The 27,500-nt window shown below is 36.8% G+C and overlaps 1 protein-coding gene across 3 annotated transcripts in view; it reads right to left on the bottom strand.

Moving 5' to 3' along the window:
- Positions 1–27,500, bottom strand: part of LRP1B (LDL receptor related protein 1B) — a 780,133-nt gene that overhangs the window by 136,280 nt on the left and 616,353 nt on the right. For all 3 annotated transcript variants that reach the window (XM_076343117.1, XM_076343116.1, XM_076343115.1), the window contains 8 exons: positions 20,162–20,354; positions 19,566–19,691; positions 12,153–12,281; positions 9,314–9,433; positions 8,153–8,266; positions 7,802–7,951; positions 3,767–3,889; positions 1,874–1,993 (listed from right to left, as the gene is read on the bottom strand). In XM_076343117.1, coding sequence (XP_076199232.1) covers positions 1,874–1,993; positions 3,767–3,889; positions 7,802–7,951; positions 8,153–8,266; positions 9,314–9,433; positions 12,153–12,281; positions 19,566–19,691; positions 20,162–20,354 — 1,075 coding nt within the window. The remainder of the gene's footprint in view (positions 1–1,873; positions 1,994–3,766; positions 3,890–7,801; positions 7,952–8,152; positions 8,267–9,313; positions 9,434–12,152; positions 12,282–19,565; positions 19,692–20,161; positions 20,355–27,500) is intronic.

The following is a 27,500-nucleotide window of genomic DNA, read 5'->3' on the forward strand; positions in this document are numbered from 1 at the left end:
GAACAATGTGCACCAAGTACAACAGTAGTGGGAGTAAGAAAAAGTCTGATGGTTCTAACGCAAGTAACTCAACATATTGCTTATTTGACTAATATTTATTTTTTTTAACAGGCTTTTCTCCAGATAAGAATATTATATCCTAAGATTAATTTTACTCTGTTTGGAAGTAAACTTTTCCACGTTCCATCACTTAATGTATTCTCTTAGATAAGTAAAATATACTTCACTAAAAGGGAGATAGTGTAGTTTCTGCTTATTTTAATTAGAAATTAATAAACTAGTAAAACAAATTTTAAAATTTGATTTTTTTACTATTTATGCAAGAGAGACAACTTTTGTTTACTTATACTCATTTGCCATTTTTTGATACTTCTGAAGTTAAACTTCATATTAAATAAATATTGAAGTTGTAAGACTGAAAAATCTGAAGTCATCTTGATTTCTCTTTTCTTCTTGCAATTCAGATCTGCCTCCTGTTCCTAAGGAGAAATACAGCCTTAACTCTCCCCTCTTCATAACTGGTGTGGATTTTTCCCTTTTCAAGAGACGGCCTACAATTTTATTGGTGGGCTTTCTTCTAATAAGAGATCTACAAATGTATTGCAAGTCAAGATATCAAAAGAAGTAATTCTGAACAACCTTAAAAGAAAAAAAAAAAAAGGTATGTCGTAGTGACACTTTGCAATTTGCCGGCCTTTTGTTTTCCCCTCCCGTTTTCTATTTTCTGCTCTAAGTTTCCTATTAAGCTTCAGGCCTTGATGTTTCTTAGGGTTTCACATTGTTCTATAGTAGTCCCAGACGCGGTGCTTGTCTTCTCCTTTTCCTAGGGGAGAAAGGCAGGGAGAAATCTTCCCTTTCAAACAGACATTGCCTCCAACTCCCCAGTCCTCAGCATGACCTGAATACCATGAAAAAATGTATTGTAGATGGATGTCAACTTGAAGTTAATGTAGTAATTCATTCATATTTCGCCATATTAGAACAGTATAATTTCCACCTTTGCCCTTTTCATTTGTTGGCATTTGTACATCTGTGTGTGATTAAGAAACTACTTTAACAAACCACAACTCTGAAGATAACCTGAAGACATTTCCTCTCTGTCTACTTAATACTTCCAGTAAAGTTATCAACAATATTTTTACTGTGGTATCACACATGAAATATGGAATAAAATACTCTTTGTTGAATGGGCTTTAAGCAAGAGGATTTTTGAAAAGGAACAAATATTTAAGAGTTAGAAGTTCACATTTTAAAAAGAAAATCTTAAAATACAGCATAGATAAGGATGGAACTAATGTATAAAATATCGTGAAATTGTGACAATATGACTTGACACAATGTGATTTTCTTCTGAAAAGAATTCACTAACACATTTCCAGTCAACTGAGCCCCAGAATGAAAGCAAAATTTTCAATTCCTTATGCAATTTGAAGGGTTTGGGAATTTGAGAGGAATATTATGCAATAATGCTTATGACTGTATATACAAAAATTTACAGGGAACAGGAGAAAAAGCTGGGGAAAAATAAACAACTTTAGAGTCTCCAAGCACCTACCACTGAAATGTAAAACTCAAATAGCGATACAGGGGTTTTACCTCAAGGATGGGAGAAAAGTTTGGCTCTCCTTTTGCCCATGCTGGTGTGCCATTCATATCTTCACTGACAGACTACACGCAAATCATATAGTCCCCGTTAAAAGGTATCTAGCTGCTGGTTGGAGCGGGCTGGGGGAGGATATCCTCTAATACCCTATCCTTAAAGCACATGCTCTTTGCAGATGCTGTACTTGTTCCCTTTCTACCACCTTCTTAGATCACTTGGTCTCTTTCAGAACGTATGATGTGACACAATACAGAAAATTATTCTACTTACCACAAATAGCATCACTCTCATCTAAACCATCTCCACAGTCATCCTCACCATCACAAGTCCATTGCTTGGAGATGCATTTGTTTGCAGAGCAAGCAAATTGATTCCATGAACAAGACGAATCTAGGAATGACACCAGCCACTGCATTTGTTAGGTTCACAACAGCACTGCGTTCCCTGTATTTTCTAGCATAGTTTAGGAACCTCCACACTGCTCCTTTCTGTCTTCCCAATTTTAGTGTATTAAAACACTCAAACACGTTATAATCCTAATCTTGGTATTCAGGATGTTACCAGTTTGTCTAAGAGTTTGCATTCACCAACACATTTATTAAATAAATAAATAAATAGTAAAACATTCAAAATGCTTACATTCTAATATTTTGAAACATTTTTCTAGTGGGATGAGGGCAAACACAAAAATATGTCTGGTTTGTGTATTTCACATGGATGTTATAACTATAGTGAACTGCTTTATTTTGATAGTAGGGCAGAGGCGGCCCAGTTCAAACTTTCCAACACAGCCTTCCTCTTGGTATTGCAGTACTTAATTGCACCTTTAAAAGATTTCATGTTCTTTACTCCCACAAGAAAAATTCTTGTGTATTTGCATTCTGTTGTCCCATTTACACTTTTGTATACATTGAAAATAATGGCATGCTTCTGCATTTCAAAATCAGTCTCTGCACAACTGTTCTAAATAAGTGCTACTATTATGACCTTTCCTGAAAACTTCAAACCATCCGCTCCTCCCAGACTTCTTTAAGAATAAAATTTATTTTGTTTTAACTGATGACAACAAATTTTAATATTAACAATAAAAAGAATTTTAGGTAATACAAGCTGAATTTAAAAGTAGAGTGTTGTAACAACTACCTCAAAATGGGTAAGAGCAATAAGTAGGAAAAAAAAAAGTACTAAATGCCCTTCCCTCTCTCCCACAAAAATCGGCTAATAGGTTTTACAATATTGCATATAAGTATGTATGTAATAAAATCTGGAAATGTAAACACTGAGTCAACACAAAGCCTTCTGATTTTCATAGTGCACAGCAGTCCCTAATTTTGAAGTTGTAAGATGTATATATACAATGTAAACTGCAAACCAAACATGGAAGCATGTTGATAGAAACTGGGTCATGAAGAGAGTAACATATAACTTTCAGTCATCTTAAGTGGTAAAGCAAAAGAAAAAAAAAAGGAACATACACATTTTAGGTTTTATTTAAATGGGGAATAGGAAAATTTGATACTGCTTTTGCTGTTCTGCTACAATGTAATTATAGAAGTAATCCGTTCAGGTAATCCATACAAATTTAAGTTAAAAGACCAGCTCTTGCTCGGAGCAAAACCAACCTGCATTGCTCCTCAGTTAGATAGTGTTTAAGAATCTTAAAAGATCTGAGACAGAATGGACCCTTAACCTGGTTCACAGTTTATGCTGTATTTTATTCACACCACTTTTGTTGTTACTTTAAATAATTATACCTGTATGGCCTATGATGCAAAGAAATGTCTATTTTTATGCCATAAAGATCTATTTCAGTTACTTCCTGTTGGGGTCACACAACATTGATACGAATTGATTATATATAAAACTGTCCTAATGAGGAATTATGAAGAATTAGTGAAATTGTTATACATTAAAGCAATAGAAAGTCTGTATATAAATATATCTTTAGGAGAAAAAAAATTTTGACAGGGCTTTCATTCTGGCATGAGATAGGGTTTAAAATATTGGCAGCGTGAAGTATTAGAGAGTTGAATATGAAAATGTAGTATTAGAGACCTTTTTATATAGGCTCTAGATTCAATCTCTGAGATATAAATGCACACTTCTTTCTGTTTTCAGAGTGCATTACTGATTACAGAAATACAAGTAAGATAAAATTCTCACCACAGTGCAATTCATCTACTCCATCCTCACAGTCTTTCTGCCCATCACAAAGCCAGGTGGTCAGAATACATCTTCCACTAGGACAACCAAAATAATTTTCTTCACATGTGGGTTTGTTTTGAACTGTGATAAAATAAAAAATGTAATGTAAAATGGTCTCTACTAGTATGATTAGGAGCCTAATACATTTCTGCTAAATTTCTGAATTCTAATGGACAACAAAGTGTTTATGTCTAAAAATGCAAAAAAAAAATACTATTTATATTATTTGTGTTCATACAAATTAGAAAATAGTGATAGCTAAGTAGTTTAGGGAGCTGAAATACTTCATTTATTCAGAGAAGAATCAGAGCACAGCTTCAATCTAAATTAAAAGGACCTATAGAGGAAAGTAGTTCAGCTTACAGGTTTTGAGCTCAGGTAGATCAACATTGCTTGTTGTTTTACACCAGCTGAAGAAATTGCCCTTGTGATCTATCTGCCAGCATCTACAAGATAACCTAATTGTGGCAGTATTTTTGTCACATTCACTGGGATAAGCTACAAATCTGATGCATGCACTGACTAACTGGAGTTATACCACTGATGTTGGAGCCAGAAATTTAGACTTTGTCACCAATGAAAAAGTTCTTCTTCCTTGCCTTTTTTCTTTGTAGAGTGTGAAAGTCATTTAAGATTTTACTCTTATGAATGCTTAGAAAACAGACATGGGGAAAGAAAACATACCATATATTTAGTTTCATGATATAAGTACAAATAGTCTAATGACTAGGTTATTTTCAAAACCTCAAGCAAGGTCTTTGCTTGGGAAAACCCAGGCCATATAGACTAGTTCCAAGCACTGGAGATCACTGAAGCTCTCTGCTAAGGTTTCTATTACTCGTTTAATGTACTGGGGCTATCAACACTGTTTTTGTTCCCTCCCACCCCTCCACCCCCCTTAAAAGAAAGTTAAAGTTATCATATCTATGGCTTCTACAGCTGTATGAATAGAAAAAAAGAATAAAGAAAGAAGTGGGTTGCCTATGATGACTGGGTAGATATTAAAGATTGTCTAAGTATAGCCACCCCTAAATGAGTTTTTGTCTTAATTTTCTGTAAGAACAATGACACTGAATAAAGACTGTTAATGGGAATTATCATATTCATAATAGAAACAGCACTCAAAAACTTAATGTTCCAAAGTTGGTCAGTTTTGAATGAAATGGCAAACGAAATCACATGTAGGTTGAATCGGAATGGTATTGTTTCCAAGTAAAGGGAGGAATGATCCAGGCAATTAGTCACACATTAAAATGATGGAACTTTTTTGGCACACATTTGAAAGACAGAATAAAGTAATACAAATAAATGGACGATGGAATAAAATGCAACATTAGTTTACTTATGCAACATTAGTTTACTGAAGCTATAGCACACTGCCCTCAAAATCTTCTTTGTTATGGAAAAAAACCCCTATAGACAAAAGAAATACAGTAAATCTAAGCTATTTTGACCTCAATGAAGCTTTATACACAGCAAATTCTAAAGAATTATTAGATAACCTGGAGAATATGGAGATTAGAATGAAAAGTATAATTTAATATGCATCTGGTTTATAGGGAGGATGAAAGTTCTTAATGTCAGGTTGATTGACGTTAGTGCTGAACTTCTAAGTTCCTTCTGGATCCTGTTAATATTTTCATCAATAAAGTTGGCACAAAATATATAAGAATTCTAACAGAAGCTTTTGGTGACACAATGGGCTCATCACACAGAAAAACAGAATATTAAATGGGAATAATCAGATGATGTTAATCACTAGTCTAGCAAAAATTGGATGGTAATTAGTAATATAAAATCAAAGGTTTTATTTTTACTAATTAACTTTTATTAATTAGTGAATATTTATTTTTACTAAATAATAATTCTTAGAAGAAAGAGAGAGGTATTGGTCACAGGAAGACAATTACCATCTAGCATGAGTCAATTATGAAAACAAACATAAACAAACATTTAAAATGTATTTTCACTGATACAAGGCAAAAGTAAGACTTCATCTGATATACTGGATACTGGTCTGGCATATTCAAGAGAGATGCAGGTTGAGATGACTAAGATGACACAAACAGATATCCCTATCTTGAAAGCAGGCATTCTAAAATGCCTTGGCTTACTTGCCATTGCAAGTAACGAGTAAGGATATGATTACTGAAGGACTACGAGGTCCTTCTCAGCATAAGAACAGCTATAAAGTGGAATACATGTAGACTAGAAATTAAAAGAATGAATGAGGTTCTGGAAGATGATAGTAATAGGAATACTATGAGCAAAAAACACTACTAATTTTTAATTCTATAGATTTTTGTATAAAAGCTCAAGGTACAGGAGAGGAGATACAGGCTTAACATCCCCAGGTGTTTTGCTAGTGCACTGTCTTCAGTTTGATCAGAATTTCATAGAATGGGCCTAATCCTACAAACATGTATCAATAAACCTGTGTTCATTAAAGTGTTCTCATTCTAAATACAGTTTATCACTTATTTATTTATAGGTATGTTTACATATTGTACTTAATATTCTCAAACATAAATGAGGGGTTCTGAATAATAAAAGAGCAAACACATAAACGCCGTCCTTCATTAGGTAAGAATTTAATATTGTGAATAATTCATTGGATAACATTAAATATGGTATTAAATGTCTCAACGATCGGGCTTAAGGACTGTATAATCCCTAAAAAAATCTTACAACCCCAAACAAATTAGAAAATAAATATTTATTCATAATACAGCTAGATATTTATACTCATTCATCATTAAGAATTTGATTTTGTACAACACTGCAGAATTTAGGGTAACCCAAATAACCTGTGAAATAATAGAAAGCAGATGCTAAAACCGTGATTATGAGATAATGAGCATTTCTCAGGGCTGCAGAAGAGACTTGCACAAAAGCACTATACTCCTGCATGAGGGATCTTTCTCTCCATTGTTACTAGATAGGCTCAGAGGGCAAAACTATTTAAACATTTAAAACTTTATGTTAACTTCTGAAGTTCATCAACACTTACTCCGGTCATTCTGATAAAAATTGCATCATAAAGTCTCACGGAAGTAGAGGCTTTCCTTCAAATTTATATACGCATATATCTTGAAAATCTATGTTTCTAATGTGTTAGTATTCTGCCTTCTCACGAAAAACTGTCAGATGAGAAATCGCAAAAATAAGACTTTAAAATGTCAAGTAAGTTTGCTTCTTGCTTCTTCCACATAAGATATTTACCTCAGTTGTTCTTGTTGTTATTGGTTCTTTGCTCACCTCTATTTTAGTAAGTTTTTCATATGATTCATTTTCCAAGACACTAAGATTATGATTTTTTTTTTCCTACATGTCATAAGGGTGTAATGTCTTTCCCATAGGAGAGGAGAAAAAGACAGGGAAAACCTAGAAAATTACAGAATCTCCAGCTGTAAATTCCTCTTCCTTTTCTGGAAGCGTACCATCTCAGCCCTAGGACTGGGACTCACGTGTACCATGATCTCTTTGTACTGGCTGAAGACCAGAACAATCACAAAAGCAATAACCCTGGATTCTACCCTGGCAACCTACCCCAAGTAGCTCAACAAAATAAAAGAAAAAGTTAAAAAAGTTAACAAGAAAAGAAATATCATCCACTAAAGTAGTAGCTAATAAAAATTCCCAAGTGATTGTGCTGAAGCTTGATGAGCTTGACATTTTAATGACTGATGTTTTACTTAAATAAAAATGATTAATGACAGACCTAACCCTGAGGAAATAGAAAGCCAGACATTACAGTTTTCTTCAGAGAAATGCATTAGTAATTTGTAATAATTTGCATAATCTAATGAAACACAAAATAAAGACTGGTGAAAAAAACTGCGTTCAGCATTATATTAATCTCTGTATTAAATAAAACAATATTGACTGAATAAACATTTTGCAACACAGTTAGAAAAAAGAACCAGAAATACAGGAATATCTTTTTCAAAAGAAGTAAATCATTTTTTTCTTTTTTTTCTTTTTCACAGTTACCTGGGCATTTCAGTTCATCTGTATAATCTCCACAGTCATTAGATCCATCACATATCCATTCTGGCAGTATACAAAGTGAAGTCGAATTACAGCTAATAAATCCTGAAGATTTTATTCCAAGTTTATAGAAGTAAGCACAGTTCGTATTATCTGGAAAGAGACACTGCATTACTATATCACACCTAATACAGATTGAGAGCCTTATAGTTTGGTTTTCAGGTTTAGCTTGAGTTTGCGCAGGCCATGCAGCTGCTGGTTTCTAACTAGTAATGACTATGAATTAACTGCTATATAACAAGGAATAATCACAGAACAGATGCTACGATGCAGCACAGACAAACACGAACTTACTACAGTTCTTTTCATCTGAAGCATCTGCACAATCAATGATCTGGTTGCACTGTGCTGATTTTCCAATGCAAATCCCATCTGCACAATGGAATTCTGTGGAAGCACACGTTGAATCTGTAACATATGGTTATAAAAGATGTAAATTTATGTACTAAACAGACTCCTCAGATGCATATTATATGTATTATGTTTAAACCTTCTACCTGTTAGGATGAGGCATTCAGAACACACTGTACCTTCCACAGCTAAAAATTCAGTAGAAATATAAGATCTAATAAACTTGAAAGCATAAGTTTCTAATTTTTAAATTTATCTTTTGAACCTAAAAGTCTCTCTCTAGGTAATTCAACTCAATTTGAGATAATCACCATGTGAGGAATGAAGAAGCACTTTCAGGACCATCTATGAATCTCTCAGATTTCTTTCATGTAACACCAAGTTGGGGGGGTTTGCCTATATGCTTTTCTCTCCACTCATATGCAGCTACATTATTAAAAACCATGCAGTGCTTTCAAAAAAATGCTAGTTACTACAGCTACACAGATTTTAGCTATACATTGTGCAATAATTTCCCCTCCAATCTTTCTGAATTGTAACTAAGGATTTGTGTTGTCTGCTAGCTAGTCTTTATTCATTGGCTGACACACAGATACAAATATTCATGTTTTAAGACATAAAAAGAAAAACAAATCTGATATAAAAAGGAGAACAATTCTGTTAAGTTTTGCAAAGGACACAGACATTGCCATACATCTGAGAAGCAAAGAAATAGAACACTAGCTACTTCAAAGAAGAAACAGTGCAGCAGATGCAGAGAAGAAATCACCCATCTTTCAACCTTTCCGTCTGTGGTAAAGATACTCTCTCATTTATTACTTCACAGAAGCAGCAGCAACTGTATTTTCTGAGTTTTCCATAGCCAAAACCACTCTATTTCTAGAGGACTGGAGGTGTAAACCGAAATTGGTCTTTGTATCAATCCCAACATATGCTCTCTCAAACATACCAGTGTGCATCTGCTTGTTTTTTAATTCTAACAAAACAAATCCCAGCACCTGTAATTCCAGCAAAGTTATACGCATTTTCTAGCTACTTCTGTTTACATAGTAAGTATTTACAGAGCAATATTCTGAAATCACCTTGGAAGTAACTGTCATTTACCTTTACAGTCAAATTCATCAGAGTTGTCACCACAGTCATTTGCACCATCACACACTTTGTTACTTGAAACACAGCGACGATTAGAACATGGCTTGAAACCCTTCCGACAGCCTCTATTTTCTGGAAAGTTAAGTACAAGCACATAATTTCATTTAGACACTTGATATATAATAAAAGTAGCCTTACATTAAAACCAGACAAACATTCCAGGAAAACCTTTTGAATGAAAATGCTACAGGAAAAACTTCCGAAATTGTTCATTTATTGTCCAGCAGAAGAACTTGGACTGAAAAACAGATAAAGAATAAGAAACGAAAGCACGATGAGAAAGAATGAAAGAATGACAAAAAATGAAAAAGGAAAGCCTAATTCCCAATTTTCATTATCTTGTGGTATAAAAAGCCCATGTGCTTTAAATGCATTTGTTTAGACACACTTTTGTCAGGCATGTGACAATGTTTGCATATAGCATCAGTAATTCTATCATATAGAATGAAACATACCAAATTTGCCCTAAACCAAAGTAGGAATAAATGGAGAGTAAAACAACAAAAAACATTAGCAGAAAAGTTTCTGGATTTCTGAATACCAGTACTGCAGGTGTTCTGCTCAAGTAGGTACACTATTGAAGAAGGTATGAATTTTACATATGTGGATATGTTTGAAAATTCAGGAATTATTTACTAAAGCCCTAGCCATTGTAGAATTCATGCCACAATAATATATAAATGATGTTCATTGGGTTAGTTAATCAATAATAATGAGTCCAGCATCCTGTACGTTATCAGATTCAGAAAACAACATACTGCATATGACCTAGTGCATGACAGAATCACAGTTCTTCCTGCTTTTTCCAATGTGTAGCAAAAAGTTCAGTATGGTTGATTTAAATCAGGCAAAATGTCGCACTACAAATTAATATAATGTCCTTCACAAAATTATGTGGCAAATCCATGGAAAGACAAATTGCTGGATCTTGCATTTATATTTTTTCAATATTGTATAATAAAGTATAAAATAGTTTTAGCAGCTCGCTAAACCTCAAACCTATACTAACATACAAGAACTTCTCTGGAATGACAAGAAAGAGTATTTTGAGATTCTTCACCAGCTACAACTTTCTTATTTATTCCCAGATGACTTTCTCTCTATTCCTTCAACCTACTCCCCTCTCCTAACAAAGTAAAAGAAACTATATGAAATCTTAATCTTTCTTCCATGAACTGTGAATGAAATAAATGACTAAAATTAATAGTAGAGAGAAAGAGGTTTAATACATACAAAAATATAGCTGACTGGCTATTTTGGTGGTGGTGTCGGTTTTGGGTTTTTTTTTGTTTTTTTGGTTATTTTTAATTACTTCTTATGTCTAAGCAAGATACATACATGAATACAAATATGTCTACACATACTTAGTAAGGAAACCTAAGAAGGAATTCACAGACATCAGTCATTTACTTTTCAGTGATGTGAAGCTGTTACTTGTAATTCAAGGGCCTTTCCCCCCCGGTAACTAGAAGTGTTTTGTATAGTCCAGATTCTTATTCCCTTGTCTGATGTGTTGTCTTTTTTTTTCAGATTCAGACGAACCAACCTCCTTAGTTATCTACGTGTAGATGATCTGATGACATGACATGATCAAAGCAATTATCACACAGAAGTCTGAAAGCTAACAGCCACAAATTGAAGATGAAAGAAGAAAAAAAATTACATAGTATCAGTTGCTATACTCAGGTGGTTGGTGTTAATCTTTGTAAGGAAAAAGAAAAAAGAAGAAAGCTATTCCATTTCTTTTTTCCAGTATCAACCTTGGCTATTATTACAGTATCAACCTTGGAGTTGGACTCAATGATCCTTATAGGTCCCTTCCAACTTGAGCTATTCTATGATTCTATTAAAATGGCAGAGGTGAACTCCAGGAATTAAAGCAGACATTTTCATAACACTATAGAGGTGGCAGGTATAAACATAATGGGGGGGGTTGAAATGACATGAAATTGTTCATATGGGAAACAGAAGAGATACCAAGGCGGTGATATGAATATACAGAACAAGATAAAGGCCAAGAGTTACAGGCACACAGGTAAGAAGGAGATTTCACTTAACATGCAGGATACGTGAATTCAGTAAGGTGACCCAGTGATTTAGGGAAATTATTTGAACAGTAGTGTTTTAGATGCTGCAGCAGGCAAACTCAGTTGGACACAAAAAACCTGGAATTGATTCAGTTAGTGATTATTAGGGGGGAAAAAAAGAAAGAAAGATCGAATCCCTTGGGAAAAATATGAAAGTAAAGAGTAGACACCCTTGTGTCTAACTTGTTGCAAGATGCGGACTGATTGGTGGGAAGAATAATGACATTATAAACTTAAACAGAAAACTGAGTGGAAAGATTTCTATTACACAGCCATTTGTGTATTTTATAATACTTCTATTTTTGTGTTTTCTATTCACAATCAGAGAAAATCTTATTAAATACAGAAAACTAAATCAAAATTGCTAAATTAAAGCTGAAAATACTCCATTTTTCATCTTTAAGAAAGCAGCTAGCTGTTGTTTTCCTTATTTTTGCTTTAGAAACAGAAATATGAGAACATTTGAGGTGCTTTTTTAAAATGTAAGTCAGCTAATACATGAAGCTTGCGAGGAAAATATATTCAGGTATAAGTAATTCTATCCATATAATGTCAGGGTTTTTTTTAATGTGCGAGTTGGCATTTTCTTCTTGTGCATCTTGGCAAGCAGTTGGTATGAATAAGTAGAGAAGTCACAGAGGAACCAATATAAGCATGTGTAACTAAAATAAGAATGTGAAGGTGAAACATCTGGAAATACTTACCGCAGTAGAAAAGTTTCTCATCAGACTTGTCCTTACAATGAGCAACGCCATCACAAGTCAGCTGATAATCAATGCATTCACCATTTCCACATTCAAACTCAGAATAAATGTTGCAAGTAGAATTTTTAGCTAAAAATAAAACATATTAACACATAATTTTGAATAGCTTTTACACTTAGTGAAAAGGAGAAAAATGTTGGCTGCATTTAAAACATCTCCTACACAGTTTTTTAAAACCTGCGTGCAAAAAAACCCCACCACGGCATCAGAACTTAAAAGCTTCTACAGAGTGGTGGCCTGCAAGACTGCTATACTTCTCTGTAAATTTGTTGATATTATGCAGGATTGAGGACTGATATCTACATAGCAAACAATTTTCAGAAATTTTATGTTGGGGTGAATTCCTAACCAAGATAAGAAAGAGTCTGTAAAAGAAAAATACATAGCCAAATATCCATGAAGGAACATGTAGTGAAGCAACTTAAAGGCAGTGATTCTGATAAGATGATGACGTTGTAACTACCGTGCTCAGCTATCCTCTACCCACACATGCCTCTCCACAACCCCCAGCTCGTATGCAACCGTTTCTTAACAGATGTTTAAAAAAACCTCTTCAACATAGAACATCCAAGAGCAAGAAGTAAACGCTTACCATTACCTAGCAGTTAATTTGAACTCTCAGCTCTGTTTTGTGGCACTGTGCAGCTGCTCAGTGTGTACACAGGTACCAGCATCAATGTACTACATCCAACGTTGAAGATATAGCCTAACACCCAATGAAGAAAACCTGCTGTTTGCACTTCACCTATTTCTTTTTATTCACAAAAAATCATTTGTAGACATGTAAATTTTTTGTGTTTTCGCCTCCTCAGAGTGGATGTTTTATCTATTATTTTAGAAGAGAACAAGATGGACATTTAAAATTTTGACTCCTGCTTTCTCTTGCATATGGATTTTCTATTAGTTCAGTTAAAGTATCACAAAATTTACACAGAACAATTTGGTCATGAACTTTGTGATAGTACATTTACTTCATGTGTATGGTTCTAAACAAAATATCAAACTTGAGAGGAAGGAGAAGTATATAGGACAATTCAAGAGGAAGAATAGGGAAATGATACCTAATTATTATGACTTTTTCTTGTTTCCATTATAATTACTTCAGCACAAATTCAGAAAGAACTGATGTCCGCTATATGCAAAAGTCAAGCTAATATAAATTGAAAACATTTCTTGATTTGATTCAAACATGAAGAAAAATATAAAAGAAGGGCTGAAATTACAGGTTCTGGACAAGGTGAGATCTGATCTTGAATATGATTTAACAATCCTTTAAATGTTAATCAAGTTTATCGCAGCATTTGTTTTTCTCTCTTTTTTCCCCCATTTTTTGGCATTGTCAGAACTTAGATTTGTAGGAAAAGTCATTCTCAATTACATTTGTAGTTCACCTAGTTCAGCATCTCAGACTGCAATCTTTAGAGAAAGATGGCAAAAAAAAATCAAAAGGTATGTATACATTTGTATATATACAGTATAATCTGCCCTCAGTTAAAGTCTAACTGAAAACCCTTGTAGATATTGCTTCAAACCCTGACTTTCAGAAACAAAGCATTTTAATGCCTTTCAAAACAGTTTATTTGATTAAAAACAAGTAGTCTGGGTAGTCTTATTACCCATATAATCATCCAATCCCTCTTTGAATTTTACTGAAGCTTTGTCTCAAGAATCTTGACTGGCAGTAAGTTATATAGTCTAATTACACTTTGAAAGGGCAGTTAATTCCTTTTATCAGTTGGAATGGCTAACTTGCAATTTAATTGAGTATCCCTTTCAACTGTGTTACGAAAAAAGAAACTTCTGATCTCACAGCTAAACTATAAGTCTGTCTTTTTTCCATCCTTCCTGTGCTAGTCAACCCCAGTGTTTAATGTCTAAGTCTTTCTTTTTTTTTTTTTTTAAACTAATAACTCAGACGAACATTTCCTGCAAACATTCTACAAAATAATTTAGAAGATGGAATCTTATATCATGGTCTAGATGAGGATTTAAACACTGTTTTACCTAATAGCGATTTTAAGATTTGAAATGCTTTTGTAAAAATATAAATGCTATACATTATTATAAAATAGATTATCAGACCTATGAATTTATCTGCTTGAACCTCTTTCACTTCCACTGCTGATCACTGCCTCAAAAAGGTAAAGAAACAGGTGAGAAAAAGTGCTTTAATTAAGGTTCAACTTCAGTAACTCATCTGATATAGCCCTAGACAGACCCAATGGATGCATGTAGATACTTTTATCTATCTCAGCAGTAATTATGATAGATATTTAAAAACCATAACTATTACTAAGTAGTATCTTACTACCATAAAAGCAGTTATGTTTTTCATCTTGGTTGGGTTTTTTTTCAGCCTCTTTGGGATGCCAGCAGCCATCTTTCTCTCCCACCTCCAAACAAACCAGGACTTTTATTGCATTCATGCAATGAGTTTAAATCTTTACATGAAATAAATAAAGCCTATTACATTTAATGAAGGTAAACTGAGGATCAGTGAAAGATTTGTCTCCATGCTGCTCCAGACACTACGAATTCCAACTCTTCTTTGTATTTCCTCTGATTCTAATTAATCTAGGAAACTGAAACGTTTATGATATAAATACCTTAACCAAGCATTGAAAAACTTTTAACCTGCTACAATGTGATCCTGTCTTCTTTATCAGCCAATGAGGTTTCTGCTCTGCTGCGAGGAAGTAAAAAAACCCATTAGGCTCTTGCCAGCCTCGCAATGAAGGAAAAATTCCTTGCCAGATTCAGAGAAGGCAATGGCAGTTAATTCCAAGTCTTTAGCAATTCCTGTACTTCAGCATACTCTGTCTCATGGGTAAAGGGATGGGGGAATGCTAGCTCAGCAAGTGACAGACCTGACCCACAAGACCAAGTGCAGACTGGTAGGCAATGGAACTTAAGGAAATTTTCCGGCTCCAAGAGGTGTCTTGAAGGATCAAAATCAATAAAGCCTGACAGTGTGGGAGGGTGAAATAAGGTGATTATATAAGGCTGGTGGCAATATTCCATCTGCAGGAAGCAGAAACATTTGGCTCTAGTGGAAAATATCTTTTTGTAAAGTCTTAATTAATACCTTTGAACCATTAACAATCAGATACCTGTCCATACAATCTCAATTGATCTCTGGATTCTGTTACTGGATTAAAAGTCTGCTACTCTGAAACAGTGTTATAGTTTAAATTGAAATCTTTATCACTGCAATTCATCTGTAAAATTCATTGTCTCTCAATTATACAGCTAGACAAAGCAGTTTTTGAGTAAGAGCCGTAAATGTAATACAGGTTAATTGTACACTACTTTAATTGCATCTTGACTTTAGATCAGCAGTATATTCTCTGTTGTGAAAGATAAGAGTTTTAACCCTCATACTTCCATATATTTAATTACAGGTCTTTCTGTGAAATCTCAGTGACCTTATAATGCACTATGTAAAGACTTAGTTTACAACTAACAACAACATGTATGTGTGAGCCAAAGGTAAAGGTGGAAGGTGAACTCTGAAGTGTGTGAAAGCGCAGAACAAAACTGTAGCAATTCACGTATTTGTTTGGGACATGTTGGTAGCTACTGTATGATTATACTGATTATCTGCATAATCAGTTTCTGGTTTCATTTATTAGCAATATTTTAGGAAACTAAGCAAGAGGCAAAGCTATGGATCCTAAATAAACATGACAAAAGAAATCTTAGGATTAAAATCTTAGATACGATAACCAAGCAATTAGCTTGGTATGGTATAAAACTAATTACAGGCTTCTCACAAAGCTATGTAGCTGAGCTGCCAAACTTAAGAATCTGATTCTAAAGGACGAGGGTCTAGCCGTAATGATGCCTTAAGCCAATTTAAAATCACACCAATACTTAAAGGTGTAATTCTACCCTTTCCCTCATCACAGTCTTCTTTTCTCACTAGTTCTCTTTAGCTGGCTCTAGTGATCTTGCAGTGTCAAGTTGAATGAGCTCTGCTCACTGATCCAACTAAAACTAGGTGTAAAACCAAAAAATCCTGATTCCCAGTCAAGCAAGTTAGTTAAATCATCATTCAGTTACACAGCTGTTACTGCTGATGAAAGGCATATGGTGGGAGGGAGAATAAGACTGTCCTTAGCAGAAGCACACTTCTTGGTCTTCTTCAACTGATCATTAAACAACAGTATTCTTTCCTGTTATGAAAATACTATTGACTCAGGTGTACCAGGAAAGCCTAATATCATTGTAGCACGAAAAATATCAGTGGCATGTCCAAAATAACCTCTAGTAGCAAAGGAGTAGGTTTGCAAAATAACCCGTACAGGTATGTCAATGAAGGACTATATCTCTTCATGTCCCACATCAACACGGCTCTGCATATACAGACTAGCATTTTAAAAGTGACTATCAGTAGAAAAGAAGCCACTTGTTAGGCTGTTCAGGAGCAACAGACTGCCACAGTAGAGTCTGAAGCAGGAAAACTGTGTAAGCTTCTAGCAGGATGGTAAATCTTGCTAAATCATATACAAAGCTTAAATATAATTTTTCTTGAATTTTATAGTGCCTCTCTACTGTTACGATCAAAAAATTTGATTTAGAGAAAGCAGGTGGGTCAAAGCTATGAAACTGAAGCAGCAGAACAGGCATACTTGGCAGATATGGAAGTGGAGAACTTGATCTAAGAGTTGGGATTTCTACCCCACAGACATAAAGGTCCGATAAACCACTGGAATTTGGAAGGGGTCTCTAACTGTGACAGAAGAGATACAACACAGTGACATTAACAAAGACATAAGGAACCACACGGTTCCCCCCCAGCTTTCCCTTCATTCCAAATCCAGCCAGCTACACTTGTTGAGGGAAGAAGCACAAAGTTATGTTCCACATTATGAATGTGGGTCATCCCAGGGGAAACAGCACAAAGTTTTCCAGTTAATTCATTCCTGCTAAGGCACAGCATTAGCAAAGTGACAGAGATTTTCTCCAAATTATTAGAAAAGCCAGAAGAGTGCAGAGTGTGTATATGTATCACATCCTTCCAAATTACCAGCATATACTTCCATATTCATAAACATCAATTCTGCATAGGGACAGCGTGATCTAAAAAAGCTGCAATGGATGACCATATATTCTGAATCACTTGTGAACTACGAAAAATGATGAGCCAAGGAGAATCTCCATCCTTTATTGGATGCGGGGGGGAACATTGTCACCGAGGATGAGGAAAAGGCTGAGGTACTTAATGTCTTCTTTGCCTCAGTCTTTAACAGGCAGACCAGTTATCCTCAGGGTATTCAGCCCCCTGAGCTGGAAGACAGGGACGGCGAGCAGGATGAACCCCCCATAATCCAAGAGGAAGCAGTTAAACGACCTGCTACGCCACCTGGATACTCACAAGTCTATGGGGCCAGATAGGATCCACCCAAGAGTGCTGAGGGAGCTGGCGGAGGAGCTCGCCAAGCCACTCTCCATCATTTATCAGCAGTCCTGGTTAACGGGGGAGGTCCCGGGCGACTGGAGGCTTGCCAATGTGACGCCCATCTACAAGAAGGGCCGGAAGGAGGATCCGGGGAACTACAGGCCTGTCAGCCTGACCTCGGTGCCGGGGAAGATTATGGAGCGGTTCATCTTGAGGGCGCTCACAAGGCATGAGCGGGACAACCAGGGAATCAGGCCCAGCCAGCACGGGTTCAGGAAAGGCAGGTCCTGCTTGACCAACCTGATCTCCTTCTATGACCAGGTGACCCGCCTAGTGGATGAGGGAAAGGCTGTGGATGTGGTCTACCTGGACTTCAGCAAGGCCTTTGACACCGTCTCCCACAGCATTCTCCTCGAGAAGCTGGCAGCTCACGGCTTAGACAGGTGTACTCTGCGCTGGGTCAAAAACTGGCTGGACAGCCGGGCCCAGAGAGTTGTGGTGAATGGAGTTCAATCCAGTTGGCGGCCGGTCACGAGCGGTGTTCCCCAGGGCTCAGTTTTGGGGCTGGTCTTGTTCAATATCTTTATCAATGATCTGGACGAGGGGATCGAGTGCACCCTCAGTAAGTTTGCAGACGACACCAAGTTGGGTGGGAGTGTTGGGCGGGAGTGTTGATCTGCTCGAGGGTGGGAAGGCTCTGCAGAGGGACCTGGACAGGCTGGATCGATGGGCCGAGGCCAACTGGATGAGATTCAACAAGGCCAAGTGCTGGGTCCTGCACTTTGGCCACAACAACCCCATGCAGCGCTACAGCCTTGGGAAAGAGTGGCTGGAAAGCTGCCTGGCAGAAAAGGACCCGCGGGTACTGGTCGACAGCTGGCTGAACATGAGCTGGCAGTGCGAACAGGTGGCCAAGAAGGCCAATGGCATCCTGGCCTGTATCAGAAATAGTGTGGCCAGCAGGAGTAGGGAAGTGATCGTGCCCCTGTACTCGGCACTGGTGAGGCCGCACCTCAAATACTGTGTTCAGTTTTGGGCCCCTCACTACAAGAAGGACGTCGAGGTGCTGGAGCGTGTCCAGAGAAGGGCAACGAAGCTGGTGAAGGGTCTGGAGAACAAGTGTTATGAGGAGCGGCTGAGGGAACTGGGGTTGTTTAGCCTGGAGAAAAGGAAGCTGAGGGGAGACCTCATCGCTCTCTACAACTCCCTGAAAGGAGGTTGTAGCGAGGTGGGTGTTGGTCTCTTCTCCCAAGTAACTAGCGATAGGACGAGAGGACATGGCCTCAAGTTGCTCCAGGGGAGGTTTAGATTGGATGTCAGGAAAAATGTCTTTACTGAAAGAGTGGTGAAACATTGGAACAGACTTCCCAGGGAAGTGGTTGAGTCCCCATCCCTGGACGTATTTAAAAGACGTGTAGATGAGGCGCTTAGGGACATGGTTTAGTGGGCATGGTGGTGTTGGGTTGACGGTTGGACTCGATGACCTTAGAGGTCTTTTCCAACCTTAATGATTCTATGATTCTACGATTCTATGAAAACCAGTCTCCAAGGAGTCTGCCAACTTAAAGTGATACATTCCTGAATTACTAAAACACCAATTCTACGTGATTAAACACAACAGCTGGTTAATAAGTTACACTTATTTTATATGCCTAAGGACATGAAATGAAAATATTTGTACTCAACAGAAACAAATTGCAAATAGGAAGTGTTCAGTAGAACACAACTACCCAAACTGGAATTTAAGGAGAGTATAAGTATTAATGTTTTTTACCCCCCAAAAGCCTTATAAGACATAAAATAGTTAAAAGCCTGGTATGTGCTGAATTGCCAGATCAATTTGTACAGTATATAGAAGCAATAAAATTAATGGCTTGGGCCAACTGTCTTTGTTTATGATAGCCAACTGCATCACAGTATAGAAAAGCACTATGTCAGCTAGTATTACTTACTCACACATCTGTTATCATCTATCAGTATTCTATCCCCTCGACATGAACAGTTCACTCGTCCGTCAGGAGTCAGAAGGCATAAATCATGACAACCTCCATTCATTTGTACACAAGGAGATAACTCACCTGAAAAACAAATTATAAAAGATGGACTCCGTTTTATTAAATTTGCTTCAATGGCCAATGTCTTTGAGGGAGCAAAGTTCACCATATCTCAGATTCATGGGCAATTGATTCAAGTTTTATTAGTCAGATGAAAATGTCAGCATGCCTCAGATGCTAGCATACTAAAGATAAACAGAGTTACCTTGAATATAATAATTTAAAAAACCCACAACATTCAAAACTGCTGATATTTGACAGGAAATGATTTAACTGCTATCAAATGAGCACAATGTCCACAGCAGAAAATGGTCATTCAATAATATTTATTTACTTGGGGAAGAGGTTATATCCCATCTGTTGTTAATGGTTCCTACAACAGAAAGAATTTATGAAACACCATGAAATGTTTTAACTTGGTTAAAACTAAGTAAAATTCTTGAAATGAATGATACTGGAATTAACAAAACAGTGTCTCTTGCTTTGTAACTTACAACTGTTAGTATCATTGGCAACAGCAATAATGCCCATTGGCTGATGTGGGATATCAGAACGAAGAACTTTTGTATCTCCTCCTGTATATTTACTGGAACGCAGAATAGCTCTCCTCACTCCATCTGACCAGAAGATATAATCATCATATACGGCCAGGCTGAGAAAGGTGCCTGGTCCAGATTTGACAATTACCTAGAATACATAAATACAGAAGAGAAGCATGAGAAGGAATGTTGTCTTCGAATAAGAAGTTTTAAAAGTGCAAACTGTGACTCACATCACTTTATAGTTTTAGACAAAACACTTAATTCTTCTATGCTTACAGGACCTGGAAAAATGAGATAACAGCACTTAAAATGTGTTAAAAAGGATGCTACATGGGTTAACTGATTATTTCTTGATACGTCCAAACTTCAGAAATCCAGGAATCTGTTCCTTAAGTAAAAAAAAAAATCACAGTTTATCTAAATGTGCTTGTAAAAATACCTACTCAACACACTAACTGCTTAATAGCCTGAACAGAACAGAGAAAAATGAGGCACTGTAGCATGGCTGAAAGTCTAAAAATTCTGAGTCTTTATGAATCACAGCCAGAAGCATGTTTCAGAACTGAACAGCATTCACCACTACGATCGCATTAGAAACTTCAACCCACGACAATAAATGTTTTGTGTTTTCCAATTAAAAAAAAATCTCCTCAGTCACCATACTAATTATCAGTTTAAAACCTAGAAAGAAAACATGGATTGCGGTTCACTATATGGTAGGGTTTGAATGAAAACTGCAGAAATACAATGAATTTAATCCCAGTCTAAATCACAGCTCCCGTAAAGTATTTTCATATACGTTCTTCTTTTCTATGTATCAGAATTAAAAATTTAGCATGTACAGTTTCTGTTCTGAAGAACGTAACACATTTTTAATCAGTTCACTAGTTGAAAACTTAATTTTGGCTGAATAGCAGAATTATAGGAAGGGCTCATTATTTCTCCATTAGCATTTTTGAGAGATAATGGAAAAAAATAATATTCTGAACATATTTGTTGCATTGTATTCTTCCATGTTTCTCTAGGAAAATTAGTAACTTATGTGTATGTATAAAGTGGGAACAGTTACTCTGATCCAGGCTGTCAAAAAAACCCTGTATCTATGTATCTAGCTGCTACTTTTCATAGGGAAATTGGAATAAAACCAGAAAAAGAATATCTTTCTTTTAACAACCCAACAGAAATCACCCTTTTTCATAATCATCAGTGCTCAACCTATCTCTCTACTTAGGTCACCATGGTTTTCCATCTGCTTTCTGTCCTTTTCTGTCCTCTTTCCCAAAGGACCTTTTGATAACAATGTGAGTTCATGGAAATCAACTTGAAATATAGAGGATAATTATCTGTATATACACAGCACATCTAATGACTTTGAGCTATTCATGCTGACTGCACACAGGCACATAGGCTGCACTGTGCATGCAGAGCCAACTGGTACACTGTTTAGCCTACTTGCAAGTGGATGCTATGTACGATTTTTTTTTTTTAAGTGATGGAATGAGAAAGAAGTAGCAATGGTCAACCCCATATTTAATTAAAAGATAAATAATAATAATAAAAAAAGTCTTTCTCATCATATAAAGAATTCACCTAATATATAGGACATCCAAATTTAATTTCATGGAATACAAAAAAAAAAAAAAATTCTCCCACTACAGCTATGCCTTGGAGATTAAGAAGGTGCCCTAACTCTGCAGTATTCAATACCAAATAATGCTTCAGTGGCAGTTTGTTCACACCTCTGCCAGTTCCCTGCCCAGGGCCAGGCAGTGAACAGCCTCCAAAACAGTGGCTTGCAAAATGCCTTTGGGAATGTCCTTGGACTGACTCAGTTCCAAACTACTCCCAAGAACTGTCTGGAAAGAGCATTAGCTAGCACAGGCAATGTTGAGACATGAACATTTCAACAATTTGCTAACCCAAATAATTGTTTTCCAGTGCACAGGAGCATTCCTAGCCATGTTTAAATTCACTTATACAGATATGGTGTCAAAATTGTGTGTTAATCAGATCATTATAACAAACTCTGCACCACTATACATATTATATATGTCTGCATATTTGTAAGAAGGTTTGACCAGCAAATCCTTTTTTTCCAGTGAAGACTTTTTTCAGTGATAAATGTCCCAGGAGGACAACTTTTCTCTAACCAACCTTTTTTCAAAATTAAAAGTATTAAAAGATAGATGGGAATGTACCAATGGCAAAAAGACCTCTTCTGCAATTGTACACATTTACTGTAAGACACTTTTCATAATACACTCTTAAAAGCCCATGCTATTCATATTCAGACACATTTCAGAAAAAAAATAAAAATCAATCATGTATGTTTCTGAAAGATCTGTATGAAATCTGGCCATGCGGCTTTTGCAACCCTGTATTTGTTCTCCATGATAATGTGAAACTGTTCCAATTTGAAGGATTTTATTGTCACAACCAATGCCAAGGAAGGCACTACTTTGTTCAGCGTTCTGTGTTCTGTAGCACTGTCATAATTTCTCTCAAATTGTAACAAAGGAATGTAAATTTATTACAGAACTGCTCATCATTGTTCAGCCTTGGGAGATTTGAGATCCAAATAAAGGGTCACAAAAGCTAACATCCAGGAACATTTGTTCACTAATGCTCATAGTATTTCATTCACCAGGGTCTCCTCTATTATGCCACAGCACTATCCAAGGACATTGGTTTTATTTTAGCATCCAAAAGAAAGAGTTCCTATTTCTGGCAGCTTTTGGCCAACTTTACAGCTCTTTTAACATACTCTGTTTATAGAATAACACTGAAAATGATTGACAATTTTTAATTTTTTAAAATTTTTAATCTTGATAGCACTCCTGGATGATCAGAAGTAACTGAAAATGAAAGTCATTTTTAAAAGTCTGTTCATCCTTTGGTTACCTGCCAAATCATGTTTAAGTCCTGAGGATTCAGTGTCACCAAAATTTGCTGTGTATCAAATCTGTTGTAAGTCATCTACGTTTCTAAATCTCGTCTTCTGTACAGCTTGCATGTTCATTTTCCCAGCAGCGCCTGCAGCTCTGGACAGAGGTATCTGCAGATTCACCAGCAGGATCATGTAACGAAAATTCAGGTTCTTACACTGTGACCCTACTGAAATCCTCCTTGGGTGGCACCATCTGATGGGCCAAGGAGGGGTAAGAAGCACAAAAGGGTCTGCCCACTACTTCCTGCTTCCTTTTTTCTTGCTGATTGCTTGTCTCTAACAAAAATAATGATGGAAGCCAATACAAGCACTTTGCAGATTTATTCCTCTGACATTGATAGCAATCTGGTAAGCTTTGGATCAAGACATAAGATGACTGCTGTAGTCTTTCAGCGAATGCACGTACCCAAATACATAACACAGAGAAGAAAGCCAATGCAGAATCACCATTCAACCATAAGAAAAGTCATGTTTTCAAACTGTAAAAACTCCAAGATAATGAACTTACAGCAAGTTTTATATAAACTGGTGGCTGGGTAGCAGCAAATGACCCAAAGCAGTGCTCCCACTTACGAGAATACAGGCAAAAACCTCTTTACATATCCCATCTGGAAGCACAATAGCAACACAAGCATAATGCCCAGCTAATCAGCAATCATAAAACTGCAGTATATGCTGCCTGTTGTTCAATTAAGGTTGCATAAACTATGCTGGAATCGGAGAGCCACTGTGTATGCTGAGTCAGAGGAAAAAAGGACACAGTTCCATAAGAAACTGAGCATCTATGTTACACAGAGTACCATACATGGAATAACTTTTTAACGTGTGCAGACAATATACAGGTAAAGAGAACTAGAAGGTACAACCTTCAACCACCAAATTTAGTCAAGCACGATACAGATCGCAATGTCACAGAAATTTAATTCACAAAGCCCACATTCATGCACTCCCATAAACTATTGCAGTACTGTATAAATGCTTATGACCTTTTTACAGAGGACAGAAACTGCCAAAAAAGCACCCTGTGCCACAGAATAAAAGTAAGAATAATTATAGTCAGCAGCACTGGTTTTGGTCATAGAAGAGGGAAACGTGGTACTGAATGAATGTGCACACATTGAAAAAAGCAATGCATTGCCATTCTGCATTACAAAGATCTGAACTGAACAGATTTTTTTTTTTTTACAGTAAAATTTTTAAACAGGGTTTTTAACAGTATGAAACAAAATCAATCATATAAAGATCCCGTCTTGACATATTTTATCATAAGTCTAAATTGATACCAAAAATGGCAACAACATATGTACAATTTTAAAACATTAAGGAAACCTGAACAAGACATCTCTACCATCCCTTCCGCCTGAACCAGCGAAGTCAGACACCTCCAGTAGTACATCACGTGTTCTAACACTGAATGATACAGACATTCAGTTACAGCATGTACTTCGAGCTCTGAATAACAGATGAATCATAGAATCATTAAGGTTGGAAAAGACCTCTAAGATCATCGAGTCCAACCGTCAACCCAACACCACCATGCCCACTAAACCATGTCCCTAAGCGCCTCATCTACGCGTCTTTTAAATACCTCCAGGGATGGGGACTCCACCACTTCCCTGGGCAGCCTCTTCCAATGTTTAACCACTCTTCCAGTAAAGACATTTTTCCTCACGTCCAATCTAAACTTCCCCTGGCGCAACTTGAGGCCATGTCCTCTCGTCCTATCGCTTGTTATTTGGGAGAAGAGACCAACACCCACCTCGCTACAACCTCCTTTCAGGGAGTTGTAGAGAGCGATGAGGTCTCCCCTCAGCCTCCTCTTCTCCAGGCTAAACAACCCCAGTTCCCTCAGCCGCTCCTCATAACACTTGTTCTCCAGACCCTTCACCAGCTTCGTTGCCCTTCTCTGGACACGCTCCAGCACCTCAACGTCCTTCTTGTAGTGAGGGGCCCAAAACTGAACACAGTATTCGAGGTGCGGCCTCACCAGTGCCGAGTACAGGGGCACGATCACTTCCCTACTCCTGCTGGCCACACTATTTCTGATACAGGCCAGGATGCCATTGGCCTTCTTGGCCGCCTGGGCACACTGCCGGCTCATGTTCAGCCGGCTGTCGACCAACACCCCCAGGTCCTTCTCTGCTGGGCAGCTTTCCAGCCACTCTTCCCCAAGCCTGTAGCGCTGCATGGGGTTGTTGTGGCCAAAGTGCAGGACCTGGCACTTGGCCTTGTTGGATCTCATACAATTGGTCTGGGCCCATCGATCCAGCCTGTCCAGGTCCCTCTGCAGAGCCTTCCTACCCTCAAGCAGATCAACGCTCCCTCCCAACTTGGTGTCGTCTGCAAACTTACTGAGGGTGCACTCGATCCCCTCATCCAGATCACTGATAAAGATACTGAACAAGGCCGTCCCCAACACTGAGCCCTGGGGAACACCGCTCGTGACCGGCCGCCAACTGGATTGAACTCCATTCACCACAACTCTCTGGGCCAGGCCGTCCAGCCAGTTTTTGACCCAGCGCAGAGTCCACCTGTCTAAGCATGAAAAATTTTCTCTGCTTCCTGTAAAGAGATAAGGAGACTGGGGGCTGGGGGAGGAGTGTCACAAGTACCAGGGCAATTTAATTTTAACTATGATCCTTTCTTTTTTAAGTTCTGATTTTTAAGTTCTCCAGACAGCTTTTGTTTTAACATATAGCTGCTCTAAATTTGAGGTACGTGTAGTAGTTTCTCTACAAAAACTGACTGAAAAAGGGGAGGAGCCAGTCAGGTAGACATGTTAGGTAGACAAGAATTTGTGCCAGAATACTATAATTTGAATGATTTATATAAAACTCTTATTAAATTGTCAGTAAGAATTAGACTCATAACAATTCTTACCATGACAATGCTAACTTTTATAGAAAGACAGGTTTTTTTTTAAAGATGAGTGCATAAAGTTAATGCGTCAGCTTAAAGTGAGTTGCTTTTAAGCATTTTAACTCTAATGAATGCCTTAATGATAATACTTCTCTTTCAAAATGCTTAATAAATGGGCAGTGCCATCTAATAAAGCTTTTAAAAGTTTTTAAGGGCTCTTTACTCTTCTAAAGATACCCAAATCTACTTAGAGGTCTATAACAGAATGACAAACCTAGTATAGAAAACTACACTTAAAAAGATTAAAATTAATGACAATTTAAAGTCAATTGCATAATAAAATCATTACACAAGTATAAAGCAATATCAGTAATCTAAAAATAAGTAACATTTTAGATGAATATCAGAAAACTGACAGAACCGATTTATACAGAACATGTTAATCTAAAATTAGCTAATGTATTCCATTCTTTCAAATGGAAGACATACAATAGTACGCCATATTTATTATTCAGTTATGAAAGTATAAACAAGGAATCTATGAAAAAAAAATATGAGACTGTGATACAGGGAAACCAGTTGCACTGCCAGAAAATAATCTGTCATAACTTCTATGTATTTGATTTAACCACCTAAAAAAAGATACACTTAGATCAGATTCCTTGTTTTGCTTCTTATTGATGTTTTGCTTTAATAAAAAGCAAAAATGCTATCTCTTGCTGGATAAATAAATCTATCAGCCTTGATCTGAGGTATCCAAATTCTGCCTTTCCAACACTGTAGTGTTATTAGGACAAAAAACTTATGTCAACCAGAAAAAAAACAATTGCGGGGGGCGGGGGGGGATGGGGGGTTTGAGGTTGGGGGGGGCATTAAAGACAGAAGAAGAAAGAAATTTGGTACTGAAGAGAACACCTGTGAGTTTACCAATTCCTCATTCCTGTTGCCACAAAAAAAATTAAAATAATTTCTAGTCTAGTTTTAAGTTGGGTTTTGTGGAAGAACGGTGCCAATCACTGCTATAGCCTACTAAAAATAATCATGCTTTTTGTCTGAATAAAGACCGTATTTTCATCATTGTCATATCTTTAATGCATGGATTTTCTTTTCATTTATTGTATCTTTCAAAAATACCTTCATAATAACTTGAATTCCAATCACATAGCAAAGGATACAAAGAACATACTAGAATACCACATTTACCAAGAACGGTAAGATCCTGTTTCCATAGAATTGTCCAAGTGAGATGCAACGAAATCAGAAGTGCTTCCTCTTCAAGAATTAATTTTTGTTTCTCCAGGCTAGAAATGAATGTTTAAGACACTGAAATCCAAACCGCAATGCTAAATTTGCAGTGTTCCAGCTGTTACTTAGATCTGCAGTTCAAGTGAATGATATATTAAGCAACTGTTTATAACAGGCCTGTACTTTTCAGTGCCATTCAAATGGAAAGTATGCAGCTCTGTAAATTATGACTATATTAAC

The sequence above is a fragment of the Aptenodytes patagonicus genome, chromosome 6 (genome assembly GCF_965638725.1).
Source record: "Aptenodytes patagonicus chromosome 6, bAptPat1.pri.cur, whole genome shotgun sequence".
NCBI classification, from domain to species: domain Eukaryota; kingdom Metazoa; phylum Chordata; class Aves; order Sphenisciformes; family Spheniscidae; genus Aptenodytes; species Aptenodytes patagonicus.